Raw genomic sequence first — 18,721 nt, 5'->3', positions numbered from 1 at the left:
TGGCCTCGTGAAATAATTGTGGTATTTTGTAGATGAAGCACAGTGCCTCACACTTTGATATGTGACGCTTATGAAGTGTGAGGCCTGGCTCTGTAGGAATAATCGTATTTAATCGTGGGCATTATTAGTGTTTTTTGGTTTTCCTTTTGTTTGTTTATTTTATTTATTTATTTTAATTTTTGTTTGTTTTTTTAAATCTTACTGTCTTTAAGCAGGCCACCCAAACTTCCAGTGTTCCCAGATGTTCTTTGAATACAGTGTTCCAAACTTTAGCTGTAAGTTCCTGTCTTGGGTACCTCCTTAATACCCTCTCTTTTGTTCTCACTTTTCACCTGCCTCTCGTTAAGTTTCTGATCCTCACAGATGGACTGGTTTCCAGCAGTCCTTTCTTTGCAATGTTATTCTAGAACTACCTTTATTATTTTTTTTCCTCCTCTGTGTTAGGTTACAAATTATTTTGACTTTTCCAGTAGGCATCTGTTAACATTATTTGTTTGTAATCTTGGGCTGAAATTTATGACACCCTTAGGTAGGTTATAAAACCAATTACAGAGATCTCAGGAGTATGTTGAGTATACTGATTCCCAAACTTTTGCATTTCAAAAGTTTGCATTTAACTCACTCAGTTAAGCCTCCAACTCTTGATTTCAGCTCAGGTCATGATCTCAGGGTCATGGGATTGAGCCCCACTTTGGGCTCTGGGCTGGTTGTGGAGCCTGCTTGAGATTCTCTCTCTCCCTCTCTCTCCCCCACCCGTCATGCTCTCTCTCCCTCTCTAAAAAAAAAAAAATTAAAAATTAAAAAAATAAGAAAGTGAGGAATATCATAGCGTTGCCACCACTGGTTACTTTTCCATTGCGCACATGTTTTTAAAAGCATACACAACCATCATTATCATTATTTCACAAAGAAAATGCAAATTGGTAATTTAATATTAGAATAAAATGAATTCCTTTGGCAATTTTGCACCAACATAAAGACAACAATACTGAGAATTATTTTGTAATCCTAAACTTTACCTATACCTGGCTAAAATATAGCTACCTAATACAGCTATTTTGACCCCCTTAGCAATCCAGAGATGTATTAGCTCTGGATCCCAGGCCTTTCCACCCTTCTAGAATAATTTACATTCCTCTGCTTCCCTTCTGCCAAAACAGCTACTTTGTGTCATTTATTGAGTGCCTGCATTGGCCCAGCTTGGTATAAGGCACTTTATATTTATTTCTTCATTAATCCATAGCATGACTACTTCTTATTAATACCATATTAATTCCCAGATAATGAAGCTCTGGTACAGTAAGGTTGTGATTTACCAAAAGTCACACAGCTGTCCTGGAGGACCCAGGATTTAACAGAAGTTCCTTGGTCACCACTACCAATGCCCTGTATGTTCTTCCCACACAAGCCCGATCCTGTCCTCCCCCATTTGATTGTTAACTGTGGGAGAATGCTTGGCTGAGGGGGTTCAGTGGAAGCTAAAACCAGGTGGTCTTCTGCTTCCCAGGCCATGCACTCTGGCAAGGGGCTGCATCTTCTTGGAGGACAGCAGGGAGGCACCTTGTTCTCGTTATTTTTCCAGGACTGACCTTTTATGTGCCTACACAGTTGATGCCCTGTGTCTTTGCTGATGTTATGTCTTCACCTGAAATGGCCTTCTTCATGTCCTTTACATGTCCCAATCCTTATTTAGCCGAGCATAACTTAAATGCCACTCTTCATAAAACTTTCCTTAACATTTGCCACCACCACTACCCCCTCCTGGCACCAGAGCAGGCCTTCCGTTGGCTAAGCTTCTGTAGCATTTTAATTACAGTTTCTCCTGTAGGACATATATCATTTCTTTCTTTGTATTAGAATTACCTGTATTTACGCTTTTCAGATATTTGTGCTGACTGGCCTACCTTTTCCCTTGTTTATAATTCAGGTAAAGACAACAGAAGAAAAATTCCTTATAGAGAAGTTACTTATTAGAAATTAAATATTTAAGACTGCAGCATATGTTTATGAGCTTCTCGTTTATTCAGAGCAAAGGGATGTGCTTTCTAAAGTATTTTAGATATATTTTAGCACAACCCCAGAAAATTCACAAAATTGAAAAAATGACTGAAATATTTCATGAAGTATATGTAGGGTCATATATATTGCTTACAGTTTTAACCTTGGAAATAAGTGCTATAATGAAAAGCTGGCTACAGATATAGAAGACAGTTTTAACCTTGGAAATAAGTGCTATAATGAAAAGCTGGCTACAGATATAGAAGCTGAAATTTAAAGCATATGAATGTTTTCTAATACAAATCTTAGGGGGAGAAATGTGTTGGTTGTCTCACTTGGTCCAGGGATCTAGGACCACACACAGTTAGCGTCTACATTATATTTTTTCAGCAAATATTTTCTCAGTGCTTACTGTGTGCGAAGTGCACGTGATAAAGGGCTCTGAGGGATACAAAGAGAAATACAAAGGTTACTGCTCTTACAGTGCTTCCAGATTAATAGGGTCAGTAATGTAGGGGCATATATATATAATACTTCCCCCTTATCCACTGGCAATATGTTCCGAGACCCCCAGTGGATGCCTGAAACTCTGGATAGTACCAAACCCTATGTATACTATTTTTTTATTATACATACCTATGATCAAGTTTAACTTATAAGTCAGTCACAATAAAAGATTAATAACAACAATAATAAAATAGAACAGTTATAACATTGTATTATGGTAGAGGTTATGTCTTACTGTACCAGACTCACCCTTATTCTCGTGGTGGTGTGAGATGACAAAACACCTATGTGATGAGATGCAGGGTGGGGAATGACGTAGGCATTGTGACGTAGCGCTAGGCTTCGTGGACCTGACAGTGTGTCAGAAAGAGATCATTTGCTTCCAGCCCATGGTTTGCTGCAGGTAACTGAAACCATTGATGAAGGCTATTGCACTTCATTTCTTTCATTAATGAGTGACATTTAATTGTATGGATGTCCTACATTTTATTTATCCATTTATCATTTGTTAGAACACTTGGGTTGTTTAAACTTTTTGGCTATTATGAATAATACTGCTAGGTGCAGATTTTGTTTATGTGTAAGTTTTTGTGTGGAAATATATTTCCATTTCTCTTGGGTGTATACCTAGGATTGGAATTGTTTGTTTGGTAACTCTATTATTAACTTTTTGAAGAATCACATATTTTCCAAAGTAATGTCTTTGTTTTATCTCTCCTCCCCTTGCCTTGAGTCATTGGTGTTAAAATATTGGCAGGCAGGAGCGAGTGAAAATGAAGAAGACGGTGCCTGAGTGGCTCAGTTGGTTAAGCTACTGCCTTCAGCTCAGGTCATGATCTTGGAGTCCCAGGATCAAGTCCCACATCAGCTCCCTGCTTAGCAGGGAGTCTGCTTTTCCCTCTGACGCTCCCCGCTCTCATGCTGTCTCTCTCATTCTCTCTCTCAAATAAATAAACAAAATCTTAAAAGAAAAAAAAAAACGAAGAAGAAAACATTTTTATTGCTGTGATTTTTTTTTTAACGGACAATTTTATTTAAAACTAGCCCATTGGAAATGATCAACTTTTATTAGGAGGCTGGCTCTCAGAGCAGGGTGGTCTTAGCAGAAGTGACTGAGGCCCCGCTCTACAAAATGCTAAAAGAAGTTGGTTTGGGATGGGAATGTTCGTTCAGTGACATCTCCTTCAGTGATATCACAATCACCTGTTTGCTTAGAAGATACACCATCATGGTTTGTAACTTATATATTTGTAGGGGATGTTTCACACATTATTTAGCATTTTTGGCTTTTTATATGCTCACGGTTAGTGAATTTTCATGTTCTACTCGATTCATTCATATGCATTTGTCAAAACTTGAATTCATTCAGTTTATTTCTGATTTTAAATTGCTATTTAATTTTCACCAAACATGAACCAGTTTTAGTCCCTGCAGAGGGTAGTTTTCCACTAGCTCACTGAGGGAAGTTGAGGTTGTGCTTGGATTTCCCCTTGGAGAAATGGTGAGTTGGTAGAACAAACCATGAGGAATCTAGGAAAAGTAAATGTGCATGTGACTGAAACCCATCCCGTCAGTGTTCTACTGCTCTAAAGCTAGAGCCAAAAAGGCGGCGTTCCGGCTTCCCTTTTCTCCCTGAGAAACGAAAAGTTTGGCCAAAGATTGCAAAGATACTCATGTGACAGATGGGTATCTGATCCCACTCATTCTACGACTGTTTTATGAATTGCTGTTAGGTGTTCTTGCCCTTAAAAATGTGGAGTTTATGACTTCTGTGTTTTTCTGCTTGTCAGCAGCCTGAAACAGTTCTTAAGGGACTGGCATGTGTCATTCGGCAATTGAAAACGAATTCACATTCAGGGCTTTTGGGAATGAATGACCCTCTTAAAAACTCAGAACTGTCTAATTTGAGGCCTGTGTTCTCAGTTTAGTATCAGTTTAGCCCCAGTAAATACAGTTGTACCAAGCATTAGTTCTTGACCAGGGACAGGAGTCAGGGATGGTTGGTACAGTTATGTCATCATCCCAAAAAATTCTTTCTTGCTGCCTTCTCCCAAACACCTGGCAATCACTGATCTATTTTCTGTCCCTAGTTTGTTGTTATTGTTGTTTTTCCCAGATTTTAATATAAATTGAATCACTTAGTATATAGCCTTTGGGGTCCATTCTCTTTCACTCAGTGAGGTGCATTTGAAATTCACCCATGTTGTTGCATACATCAGTCCTTGTCATTGTTGAATAATATTCCATTCATCAGATTTACTACTTGGTTTACAAAGTAGTACTTGTATTTATTCTTGAACTACCTTTGCTAACATTCTAACATTGATAGTTTCAATTCTGTTCTCTTTTGTGTATAATTTTCTATTTTTTTATTATGAATACACTGCTTCCTAAGGAGATTTAAATCTGTTGCACATTTCTGCCTGTGTTAGAATTCATATTTGGAGAAAGCAGAGGGATACCTAGAAAGGATAAGACCGCCAAACTGCCGGCATGTCTTTTTCCCGTTTGTACAGTTCTGCTATTAATGATGATGAACATTGTCACAGACTTCTTGTGCCTTCTCATTTGATCCTCACAGCAACGTTGAATGGTAGATGGCAGTGTTTAAATTATACAGATGAGGAAACAAGCTCCCAGAGTTAGTAAATTGCCTAAGGACTCGCAGCCAGCGATGGGTGGGACAATCAAATTAGGGTCTTGTCACTCATTTTAGATTAAAGTGTTCATTATTGTGACAAGAATGGCAAACTGGAATTTGTATTTTGTTTAATATCTTATTTGATGTAACTTTCCTCTGGAAAGAAGAGAATGAGAGGGGGCGCCTGGGTGGCTCAGTCGCTAAGCATCTGCCTTCGGCTCAGGTCATGATCCCAGGGTCCTGGGATCGAGCCCCGCATCAGGCTCCCTGCTCAGCAGGGAGTCTGCTTCTCCCTCTCCCACTCCCCCTGCTTGTGTTCCTGCTCTCGCTGTCTCTCTCTCTGTCAGATAAATAAAATCTTTAAAAAAAAAAACAGTATGAGAAATAAAGATGATCAATAATGGGAAGCACCATCCTATAATAGGATATTATGAAATTGTAGTATTCTCAGTATCTTTCAGAGCTCTATGAGATATTCATATATTAAGTAAACAAGTAAGTAAGCAATTTAGGAAGAATAATAAATTTTGTGTAAGGCAGTTTTAGAAGGAATTTCATTTTGTTGAAAGTCTTATTAAGGTTAAAATGCTGAATCATAGGCTCTTCTGTCATGCCATGTTTCAGATTACATTCTTCTTCTGTAGCAATGCTCAGCAAACAGTAACTATGCAGTATATAGTAGTTGAGTGATTATTCCAAATTCTGAAGATCCTTCCAAATTTGGGACTTGCTCTTTGAGACTTTGAATATTCATGTGCCAGCCGTTCGCCTGCCATTCTTAACTGTGTTCACTTCATGTATTATTTATATCACCTCCTCATAGTCTTTCAATCAGATATTTCTATTGTTTTGGAACGCTTAGAAAAAATAAAGAGGGTACTGAGCAGAATTCGGGTAAGCTTAACTAGATTTAAGAAAGAAATTCTCTAAACAGGTAGCCTTTGCTTAAATTCTCCTCCTTGTTCCCCTGGATATTGCTTTTATCATTTCCCAACATCCTGTGTTCCCTTTGTCTTCTCAGGTTCCTCTATGATTAGATGGCCATGGCTGAAATGTGTTGCCTTCCTCTGACTCACTATGCCTATTAGATAAGTGCTGGAGTTAGGAAGGACAGATTTCTGAACAAGAACCCCATAAATATAGAGTCCAGAACCCTCAACCAGGGTTGTGGATTTCAAGTGCAATTCAGCCAGTATATACTGGAAGTGCAGAAAAGACACACTTTGGCCAGATACCAAACACCAAGTATAAAAATCAGCATTAGGCCAAAGCCCAACATCGCCATTATGGAATAAATTTCTAGGAGCCAGAAACTGAAAATATTCTAAAATATTTTAATGAGTATGACAACATCCTTATTAAAAAGTGAAGGAGTCAGGCTATTAAAATTTGGCATTATGGTCAGGAGCAGTGATCTCTCAGCTCTGTCAGCTTCTCCTATGTTTACTATTCTGCACATGGACCTTAGTAAGTAGATGTTGACTTTCAGCATTTAATATCATTAATCTTTTTGTGCTTATAGTTGAGAAAAACCATTTCAATGATTTTTTTCCACTCAGGAACTTTGTACCTGGAATATATAGCTTCTCAAAAAAATCAGTCCATCTCTAACTACTGAAGGTGGTTGGCTCTGTCTTTAGCAATCAGAATTTTTATTTTAAATTACAAAACTATGAAGTATCATCTTCTCAGTGCTTTCTTAGAAAGTTGTTTTGAAGTTTTGTTAGTGGTAACAAATTGTATTTTGAATACCTCATTTTTCTCTAAAATTTTCTTTCGCCATCTTTACATTCTTTTTCAGGATCAGAAATAGTTTATTACGTTGGAATTTTCCCTCGTGAAATTTTGTTGTGTCAAAGTTGACATTCTGCTTTAGTTCATCATTATGGGAAGACTTCTTTTTTAAAATCCTAAATGGAATTAAATAACTAAAATCTGAAGACAATTCTGAAAACTTATTTTATTCATTTTTGTTGAATGCTGTATAGTATAGAGGAAGGTAATGCAGGTAATTTAGACTTTGAGATGATTTCCTCACTGATGATCCCGACCTGCAAGCACACGTGTTCTCTCCATCCGCTGAATGCAGTATTGCTTCCGTTTCCACTCCTTAGCAAAGTGACTGAAATCAAGTCTTATTCCCTGTTATTTTAGAAACGCTTTGGTCTTTGGCCTAATAAAATATACTCCGGTGCGAAGTGAGGCTCTCTTACTTTGCATGTAGTTCAAGGCAATCATCCATTTTCTTTCCTCCCTTGTCAGCCCTCCTCTTGAGATGTTCTTGACTTATGTCACTTTGTGTTTTCTTTTTATCAAGCTTTGAGTGTGTTACATTTCTTATTGGGCCACTTTGTACTCTCTCACTTTTAGCGCTAGGATTTCACTTTTGTTTTTCCTTTGGCTGTGGTTGTGAGTGCCCTCAGAAAGAAAAAGAAGTAAAGGAAATCCAGCATGTATAGAAGCATAGTTAGGCGTAGGGTCTGGCTCTCTCTGCTTCTGCCGAAGGAAGTTTAAACAATATTCTAAAATTTTAAAGTTCTCAAAAGTAAGACCCTGACTCGTTCATTTTTGCCTACCTATGATGGGCTAAATATACTGAGCACTCAGAAAATGATTATTAATTTGAGCTGAAGGAAGTGCTTGAGGTTTCCGAATTTTTTGAATGAATGTAAGGGTCAAGGACTTGTTCATAGCCAAGTCCATAACTAGATTTTTTGTGTATGTATAAGCCCTCAGTGTGTGTATAGCTCTTACCTGAAGTTTTCTTGCACGATCTTCTAGAGGGAATTTTAAACATAATTTATTATTATTTTATAGGCATTATCACACATTCATTTTTCTTTACTGACCACTCATTTTTTTCCTATTAAGATGCTGATTGCATATTTTCCAAGCACCTGCAATTAATTAAAATTGTTACCGGCTTCCTTATGCCTAAATACTATGACATATTTCTATTTTATACTTGAGGAATCTGAGACATAAGTGGTTGACAATTATCAATAAAAATCCTACAATCAGATCTAAATTGATAAGATTTCTAACTTAACTAGTATTAAACCTTTATCAATTATAAGTATTTATATACTCATTAATAATATTGTATTCCACTTTAATATTTTCACATTAAATATCTATTTACTTATCAAGTATTTGCGAACCTGCTCTATGCTTTTTGATTTCAGCAGTGAGCAATTTTAAGAAAAATGTTCAAAGAAGACAATTTAGGTGATACAAGCTTTAACATTTTGTGAAGTGGACAGTTTCCTATTGGAGAACTGCAAAATGGGGCATAAGGCAGGAAGCATTTATAGGATAAAGAATAAAGAACAAGGAAGAGGGAAAAAATATCTGATTGGTTGGGGCCACTTAATCAGTCTTGTTCTGGGTGAGAAGGACCAGAGTTGGCTTGGCACTTGGGGATTAGCTGACTGGATAGAGTGCATCTCTCTGGTAAAGCAGAACATTTATAGGGACACAAAAGTTTTGATTTGCTCACATGGCACCCCAGGTAGGAGTGCCTCCATCTTGGGCCTGGGAATTTATTTCAACAGCAGTAACAGGATATGGCCTTTACTCCCATGGAACCTACACTTAGAAAGGAATATAGACATTAAATAGGGAATTCGCTTGAGGTGTAACACTGAAAACAAATCTTCAGGAAGTTTTACTAAGGAAGTGATGTTTAGAAATGTTTAATCTAAGACCTGATGACTTGGAATTAACCACGTGTGGTATAATAAAAAATATATTTGATCTTTATTCCTGGTTCCCGACACTGAACTCCTAAAATCCTTGGAATTTCCTGAGTGGTAGAACTGCTTTATTACTCATAAGGAGCTCCTGCCCAGCGCACTTGAGTTTATGCGAATGAGGTGACTCAGGGTGGAGTCTCTTGATAGCTTCGGGAGGGGGCCTGGTCACCAGAGAGACTGAACACAGAATTAGAGGATGGGAACTTTTAGCCCTACCTCCTATCTCTTGGAAGGAAATTGGGCCTGGAAATTGAGTTATAAGAACTCTTGAACAGTAAGGTTCTGAGAACTTCCAGGTTGGTGAATATGTCACTGTGCTAGGAAGGTGGCCCACCTGGAGAGGGCCTGGCAGTTCTGCACCCCATCCCCACTCCATACCTTATTCTATGCATCTCTTCCATTTGGTTGTTCCTGAGTTGTTACCTCTATAATAAAGAAGCTGGCAGTCATAAGCAGGGCACTTTCCTGAGTTCTGAATCATTCTAGAGAATTATCAAACCTGAGGAGGAGGTTGTGAGAATCCCAGAATTTGTAGTTGGCCAGGGAGAAGTGCAGGTCATTTGGGGACCCCACTTGCAGCTGGCATTTGATGTCTCGTGGGACTGAGCCCTTTACCTGTGGGTCTTTGCTAACTCTGCATCGTGTCAGAATTGAATTGCTGGGACACTCGTCTGGCATTGAAAAATTGGTGTCAGAAAACACCATACACCAGGCAAGAGGAAGTGGAAGAGGATTCTAGTAGAAAAATACCCGGCATGAGGATGTTGAGGTGGGAAGGGGCTTGACTTGTTCTAGGACTTGAAAGAGTGTCTTAAAGGGTTGTAAGCAGGTGAAAACACCATCAGATTTGTACCTTAATGAAGCAACAACATTCTAGTTACAACATAGATAATTGATGTGATTAGAAGGAAGGGAAGAGGGCGCCTGGGTGGCTCAGTCGTTAAGCGTCTGCCTTCGGCTCAGGTCATCATCCCAGGGTCCTGGGATCGGACCCTGCCTCGGGCTCCCTGCTCAGGGGAAGCCTGCTTCTCCTTCTCCTACTCCCCCCTGCTTGTGTTCCCTCTCTCGCTGTCTCTTTCTCTCTCTCTGTCAAATAAATAAATAAAATCTTAAAAAAAAAAAAAAAGAGGGGGAAGATGGTTACAGAGTCTCATGAGGAAGCTGGTGGGGGACCGCACGCAGGAGACACCAGAGAGGTACTTGGGAGACCAGAGCATCAGACTGGAGGTGAGTGCATGCAATGTGCATAGAAAGCAGCGCTCTATGATTTATGAAGCTTATAAAATATGCTTGATTCTGAAGGAAGAATTGTACCAGCCTCAAATCCAGAGATTTTATAGAGAAAGTTAACATAGTATACGTCCAGGTTTGTGTGACCTTGGTTAAGTTATTTAGTCCTCTGAACCGCAGTTTTTTTCATTTTGAAAACAAGAACAGTAATTATCTTCTTCATAGGGCTTGAAAATCAAGTAAGATAAAGTGTGTCAGAGCCCTTTGTGAATTTACTGCTGGAGGGTGACACTTCGCATCTGTGTTTCTTGCCGTCATCAAAACCGAAAACAAAATAAAAGCTAGTTGGGTTACATTTCTTTTTCATATATTTTCTTGTATCCTACTTAAAATTGAGTCTTCCAAGTAACTATTTTTGGAAAAGCCGTTCTTATTTTAGGTGAAATATTTTCCTCAGAGGTTCTGAAACTGTATTTCAGGAACAGCCAGTTCATAGAGGTGACCCTGATCTCTTTGGGTGTGAGGCCTTATTTCTTGGGGTTGTAAGAGAGAAGAGTGGAGTATAGGTGTGACAGGAGGGGTTCTTGTTTCGTTTTGAGCTGGGGTTGGGGAGCGGGGGAAGGTGGGAGGGTGGTTGGTCAGTGAGGCAGGAGTGGTTGCAGCTTCCAACCTGGAAGTACCTGAAGAGAAGCATGTTGACTGTCAGGATCCATGGTCAGTCAGCTGCATGTTAGAGGAACCCTGAGTTGAAGACTGCATTCTGTAAGATGGTAGGCATTTAGCAGGACCAGTGGAGTCAGTTAGCTCGTGATTGGGAACCTGGCTTTCATGCTATGCTTCTCCATGGGTAAGTAACCTAGAAGAGTTCATTTTCTTGTTAGGGTAGGGACTTTGTCTCATTTACTCTGCATCCCCAGAACCTAGTTATATATCTGGCACAAATAATAGCTTCTTAATAAAGACTTGTTGAAGAAAGGCGTTTTTGTAAGGCATCTTTGCAGTATTTACCAAGCAGCTTTCTTGGACCATATTTGACATGTGCAGTTATGGTTCTGTGCATATTGATTCTCTGCAATATATTATGTACCCATGTAGTCCACAGAATCTGGTTGGTTCTCCCTCCTTGACATCTTTCAAACCTGTCCCCACCTCCATTTCCATGGCCACTTTCTTCACTGAATCCCTCTTTCCACCTGGATTATTGTAGTTTTTAAACTGATATCCTACCTTCAGACCTTAAACCCTTCAACCACCCTTCCCACTGCTGTCAGGTGCGGCATCTCTAAGGTAGAAATTTAATTACTTTCCTGCATTTAATGCTTAAATATTAAATAGTTCCCTTTTGCCATGAGCTTCTAGCCATGGTGTCCTAATGCACTGAGGTGTCAGAGTTGGGAAGTGGTAGGTATATCAGAGTAATTATGTTCTCATGAAGATAATCCCAAAGGAGATAAAAATGAGTATGGTGCCTTTTTTATAAATATTCTTTTGAATGATTTATGAAATCACAAGGATAGAGACGAGCAGTTAGTAGAGATGAGCAGCTAGAACGTCTTTTTTTTTTTTTTTTTGCTACCTTAAATAGCTAGAAGGAACATACTTCTAAACTAGACCTTATGATAAAGACAAACAGTACTTTTCTCTAGAATGTTTTCATTATGGCAATAGTCCTCATGACTTTTATTTATGCTTTGTGTTTATTGTAAAGATAGTGTTTTTGTTTTAATAAATTAAAGCTATCAAAGAGCCACAGTATGTTTATATTTTATAGTTTTATTTCTGACCATATGAAGAATGAACCAAAGGACAAGAAAGATCCATATAAAAATGACTTTTTTTGTAATTCCTACACTTCTAGTAGGTTGAAATTGTTTCTGAAAGGAGTGATTGCCAACTTAAATTCATTTGTCATTGTCATGCATTAAGGTATGTAATGCAGTACAAACAATATGGTGATCATCTTCTAAGTTAGGAAATAACAAAACCTGAATGTTGTTAATTGGAAGAGAGAGTAACAGAAATCCAAATAATATGTTATCCATTTAAATTTTCATCAGTCTGAATTAGTATTTTCCTTCAAATAGTCAAATATGTGCACTGGAATATTGAATGAGATATTTATACTAAGTCTCACTATCTAATTTATTTCTCCTATTGTAGGACTTTTTTGAAGGCCACTTGCTTTATGATAAATGCAAAAGGAGCATATTAAATGGTATTAGGTGTTAAAATGCAGTTAAATGAAATATTCTGCTTGAAGTGTCAGAGCATAGATCTCAAAGCCAATATAGCAGGTGGAAATTAGAGCAATTCCCACAAGCAAGAAAACTATAGAGAAGGTGAACTCAATTCTGCTTAAATCCTTGGCTGAGTGTCACATGTTATAGGCTCAGGGGAGACCTGTAGGAAGCCAGGCTAAAAAAGCAGCATTTGGAAGCCACAGGGACAAAACAGAGCTATAAGCACCTGAGCACCATGATAGAGTTTGTGGTTTGAATCCAAGCAAGAGAACTGCCTAATAGAATACAAATCCAGTAGTCCTCAGAAAAATGTGACAGAATTCAGTTTCTATATCTGCAGTGTCTGTTTTTCTACAAAATTATTGGAGATGCAATTAGGCCGTAAAATGTGATCCATACCGAAGAGAAAAGCAGTCACAGAAACTATTAGGCCAGATTTGAATTTAGCAAACTTCAAAGCAACTATTTTAAATATGTTCAAAGAATTAAAGGAAAGTACGTTCAGAGAATTAAAGGAAAATATAGTATGAATGAATAAATAGAGAGATAATCTCAGCGGAGCTATGGAAACTATAGTAAAAACAAAACAAGCTGGGTAGTCCTAGAGCTGAAACACAAAATTACAGTAAAAAAAAAAAAAAAAAAATGCCAGATGGGCTCAAAAGTAGTTTGGAAATATCAGAAGAAAGGAATAGCAAACCTGGAGACCCAGTAGAAATGACCCTGTCCAAAGACCATGAAGAAAAAAGATTGAAAAAAATAAATGAACAAAGCCTCAGAGAACTGTGAAGTAGGCCAATATATATGAGAACGAGGCATACAAATGTTTAAAGAAATAATGGCCAAACTCCCCAAATGTAGTGAAAAACATGAAATGATAGATCCAAGAAGCTGGCAGAGCCACAAGAAAGAGGAACACAAAACCATTCCCAGATGTAACATAACATAATAAAATAAAATTTAAAAACAAACAAAAAAAACTCCTCTATGATAAAGAGAAATGTTTGAAAACCACCAGAGGAAGATGACACTTGTTGCTTACATTTCAAGGGAAAAACCAAAAATATTTGTTGTTAATCATAAAATTTGAGTTTCTAAGAAAAAATTAGAATTTTGGAAAGCTTGTATTCACCAATAGCTTCCCCATACTTTGAAAGACACCTCTTATGATATTGAAGGTGATATTAACAAATGTGATTTAAAAAAAATACTGTAAAATGAGGGGCGCCTGGGTGGCTCAGTCATTTAGCGTCTGCCTTCGGCTCAGGTCATGGTCCTGGGGTCCTGGGATCAAGCCCCGCATGGGGCTCCCTGCTCGGCGGGAAGCCTGCTTCTCCCTCTCCCACTCCCCCTGGTGTGTTCTCTCTCTCACTGTCTCTCTCTCTGTCAAATAAAAAAATCTTTAAAAAAATATATTGTAAAATGAAATGTATCAACACTTGAAGATTCACATAAGGAAGATCTGCATAATTCAGTGAACCAGTGTTTTCCACATAGCTGATACATGATGTTACAAAATCACTCACTGGTAAAAGATACATTCAAAGTGAAAAGTAGACCCATGGGTTTTAATGTAACAGTACAGAATGGCTTCAGATTCTACATTGCAACTACTTGTTCTGAAACTACTCATCAGGATTTGTTGTGTTATCAAAGAAAAGTAACTGCCATTCCCTGAAAAGGCTACTCCTCCCTTTCCCAACCATCTTACCTCAGAGCGACTAGATTTTCTTCATATACTTCACCCAGAACAACACATTGTGAATGCAGAGGAACATTTGGGCACTTAGCTGTCTTCTTTTAAACTAGTTACTGTAGGGGCACCTGGGTGGCTCAGTCGGTTAAGCATCCGACTCTTGGTTTTCGTTCAGGTCATGTTCTCAGCGTCATGAGATCAAGGCCTGGTGTCAGGCTCCCCACTGGGTGTGCAGCCTGCTTGAGATTCCCTCTCTCTCCCTCTCCCTGCCTCTCTCCCCCGGCTCACATGTGCACGCTCTCTTAAAAAAAAAAAAAAAAGAAAAAAAAAATACTAGTTATTAAAGAAACTTGCAAAAATATAAAACAATGGTATTTTGGGAAATTATAGCTGTTTTTCATAAAATATGACATTTATGTTAATACTTAGTGAATTTTGTTACTTTAAAATTAATTTTTAAAAAATCTTAGTTTTAATTTCTAATACAGTAAATATCAGTAAATATAATCCACATTCACAAATCTTTGGAGTCCTTCATACATTTTAAGTGTAAAGAGAGACCAAAAAACTTGAAAATTGTTTTGAATCTGCTCTGTCTTCAAATTCCTTTGAGAGCATCAGACTGGAAAATTGGAAATACCTTGTAGCCCAGGAGATTAGTGTTTTGGAGTATATGAGGACATTCAGTTTTTGTTGATACCCTTCATTATTTCCAGTAGACCATCTCATAGGCTGTGCAGGGTGCTGCTTACTGCCTTTGATGGCAATCCCCCCACTCCCACCTTTGATACATTTTTTTCAGACCTGTTATTTTCAGCTGGGAGCTTTACCAGGAAAGCAATAGGGGCCTTTTGCATTGATGACTAATCCTTCTTTTCTTTTCTTCTTCCTCCTTTTGTTATGTTGAGAGGTTATCAAGGGAGAGATGTTCAGAAGGTGTTAGAGGGCCTCTACCATGGCTTTGCACAGTCACTTGCTATGCTATTCTGAGTTGTTATGCACTTCCTGGGAAAGAACATTAAACATTTGAAAACAGAATCATTGACGTTTGTCTCATATGGTGTGAAGAAGAATTATAAAGATGGTAACTGAGAGAAACTCATCCAGAATTTTTTTTTTAAGTCCTACTTATAATCTGCTAAATGCATGTGATGATGCTTGTTTGGTTTTGTAACCTAGTAGATAAGAAGCACAATGCGCCAGAAATAAATTTTTTATAAGGGATGGTCATTACATAAATGTGTAGTAAGTGTATTTTAACATTACATTGCTTTGTTCTTTGACAAAAATAAACCACTATAAAATAAAAGCAAAAAAAAGCCCACCTACGTACGTACTTGGCATAAAACGGAATTATTCCCAACTTCTTCCATGTGTTATTGCTTCTCCTGTCTTTTGGTATTCCTCTCCTTTTCCATTGTTTTAATGATCTCATACTTAAACTTGAATTTAGAACCCTCCTTACTATTAATGAGCTTGTATTGATCTGATTATTAATTTAAACACTTAGATTACTGTGATCATAAAGTCATCAGACAAAAAGAGAGTTTCTGTACCTCTTCTGGCCTTTTATATTTTCATATAATATTTTTGGGAGTTTTGAAATTCACATGTGTATGGACAGGAGCACAAAAACAACTTTATTTTATACTTTATTTCTTTGACAGTTATGTGGAAGTAATAAAACTGACCATTTTTCCCATGTTTTGTTTAAGGGACTTAATGGTGATTTACTTCCTGAACCATATTTTCATTTTATTTTTGAAATGACATGGGTTTCCTTTCTCTTTGCAAATGATAATGGTTCTGAAAGTCACATAGTGGCTTTCACCAGAATAGAAGGCTTCCAGTTTGAGGATATCAGTTAGACAAGTGTTTGTGTCTTGAAATAAGACTTGATTACTCATCAGCTGTTTTCTTAAACCACAACTCCCCTTGTGTTTTCTTAGGTCAGAGATGAAGAGGAAGCCTTTCTGGATTGGAGTAATGATGATGATGATGGATTTGATCCAAGCACACTTCCAGATCCAGATAAGTACAGAAGCTCTGAAGAATCAGACAGTGAAGACCTGGAAAATAAAATTAGGTATGTTTTTACTTTTAGTAGGATTGAATATATAGATCTTCTCCTCTGAATCCAGAGGATGTGTAGAGACAAATGTCTTGTGCTCTTCTCATCATTTTGGGGGCTCTCTTATTGTTTCTGTTATCACTGTTAGTTTTAACAGTTCTAATAAGAATTGTTTTTTCTTTCTCTCTTCTTGTCTTTCTCCTTCTGAATCCTTTATGCTTAAGTATTTGATGCAGTAGGGTATACTTAGTGCAAACAGAGGCAGAATTTTATTTTGATTCACTGTCAAAGGACTCTGTTGAGAGTGTTGTTAAAAAGTCTCTCTGAATTTTAAAAAAGGGCAGTTATACTTTCACATTTTTTATATAAAATTAAGTAACAAATACATAAAATAATGGAAAACTTAAACAGCCCTTGACAAATTCTCTCAATTTAAAATCTGTTTACTTGTGAACTTATTTGCGTCCGTGCCAAAAACAGATGAAATGCAATGAATTGAATAATAGTATGATTTGCTTAGCATTTGTTTTCAGAGTACTGTGTATTAGATTACATTGAGATTGTATTGATTTAAAAGTTGAGGGCACAGAACTTCAAGGACATTCTAAACCAATGAGCCTCTTCAGGCAGAAGGGAGGTACTAATGACAGCTGAAGTTAATATGATTGAAGGAAAGAGGGAGCTTGTTGGAACCCCTAACTACTAGCTCAGGGATTTGGGAGTTAGAGAGATAGGCCACAAAGAGCTATAATCTGGTTTTAAGTAAGAACATTATGAAAAAATCTCAAAAAGATTATCCCCTAAGGAGTAAATGCTAAAGGGAGGATCATTTCAGGGTCACTCTTCATTTTGATCTTGTGTTCATTTAAACATAGAATTATCTTATAATACTGAAATGACATCCAAAATGCAGTCTTCCCAAGTGATGTCAGAAACTTGAGACATTTGCTATTGGACAGCTAGGTAGTGGACATAATGGTTTTCTAGTATTTCTAGTGGACATAATAGCAGACAATGTGGTAAACACACTAGCTTTATTACCACAAGAGGTACCACAGGTGAAAATAATTTGATTATGACTTAGAAAAATATATAAATATGTTTGGCATAAGGGTTAAATAATTTAGATTCAGGGCATATTCCTAATCTTGAGAAATTGATCTTTAAGGGGAAATATGCACACTTTGCTTCAGAAAGTTCCTTGGTGCACATGTTGAGACCTTGATGAACTAGCAGTTCATTAAGCGGTTGAGTGGATGCTTCCCCATGAGCTCTAAAATAAATGTCCCTTTTTCAGAGTTGGTTTATGGGATCTCCATTTTGATAGATGTGATCTAACTCAACACATATGACTTTATATCATTAACTTCTTTTAAAAGACAAAATTCAATTGAGTAAAATTTAAAGATTTTAATGAATTTATTCAACAATTCATGAAAACAGGCAGCATCCCATCTAGCATATACAAAGGTGCTCTGAAGAGCTCTACAAAATGAAAGGCTTTTATAGGTAGAGGGGAGCAGGAGAAGGAATTTTTTTGTTTTTATCAAAGAGAGGCTTGTTTTAGACAAGGTCACCTTCCTGTGGGGATGGAAGGGGTCTGTTGGGCAGATGACCTCACTGGTGCTGACCAGGTGATTCCAGATTGACTGGTTTTAGGTCACATTCCTGGGAGAGGCTGAAGCCACAACTAGGTTAGGTATTAAGTCTTGGTTTATTGATGTGGGGCTTGGCACAAGTGACTCCATTTGGGGCCTATTATCTCTTTTTTAGCACTTCCAAATGTTTCTGTATAATTTTAGTCTCTGGAGAGAACATTCATTGGTTCTCACTGTTTGTTATTCAGCCATATTTTGCATATCTATTTAATACACCTTTAAAACATAGAACCTACCTTTGAAGTCATTGGCCACATGTCAGCATTCCTTCTGCATCTGATTCGTAACGATTTTTTCCCTAACAGTTCTTATGATAGCTTCTGGGTTATCCTTAATCTGTGCGCAGCAGACGCTTCATTTCATTCTTCTGGCATTTTTTACCCTCATAGTGACATTTCCCTGCTACCACCTCGTTAATATGACTTGTTCTCTAATAGCTTCATGTGCTTCATCCTCTTAACTAAAGCCTGTAACTGCATCCAAGCCAGAACCTTTCTTTTGTGTCAACAGATCTGGCTCCTGACTCTACTCCTTTGTCCACTGTTAATGTCATAGGCACAGAGAAGGCCCTGAATTATTTGGATTGATTGATTGACTGATGAAAGAGATATATAGAGTAAAAAAAGAGAAGTATAATGATCAGCAACTATATAATTGGTCCTAATAGTTTAGATGATACAAGAGAGCGTAGAATAGATGGTTGGAGAACTGGAGAAGCCAAGTTCAGATAGTATAATGGTGAAGGACAAGAAGGCCAGAATACCTTGAGATGCCAAGGCATCTTAACTTAAAGGTTCAGATGGAAAATAATAAAGCATTACATGAAAATTAAAATGGTTTTAATTTCAGGCACACCTAGTAAATCTGCATTAACAGAAATTGAAAGGAATTGGTAAACTTATCTTAAACTGAAGAAAAATCATCT

At 37.6% G+C, this 18,721-nt stretch overlaps 1 protein-coding gene across 2 annotated transcripts in view; it reads left to right on the top strand.

The window, feature by feature from the left end:
* The window catches only part of DDX10 (DEAD-box helicase 10), a 288,714-nt gene that overhangs the window by 175,559 nt on the left and 94,434 nt on the right, over nt 1–18,721 (top strand). For both annotated transcript variants that reach the window (XM_081799536.1, XM_081799535.1), the window contains exon 17: nt 16,017–16,153. In XM_081799536.1, the coding sequence (XP_081655662.1) occupies nt 16,017–16,153 (137 nt within the window). The remainder of the gene's footprint in view (nt 1–16,016; nt 16,154–18,721) is intronic.

The sequence above is a fragment of the Leptonychotes weddellii genome, chromosome 11 (assembly GCF_054177405.1).
Source record: "Leptonychotes weddellii isolate Sample4059 chromosome 11, ASM5417740v2, whole genome shotgun sequence".
Classification (NCBI taxonomy): domain Eukaryota; kingdom Metazoa; phylum Chordata; class Mammalia; order Carnivora; family Phocidae; genus Leptonychotes; species Leptonychotes weddellii.
The sequence above is the reverse complement of the archived record's forward strand: the minus strand, read 5'-3'. Positions and strand labels throughout refer to the sequence as shown.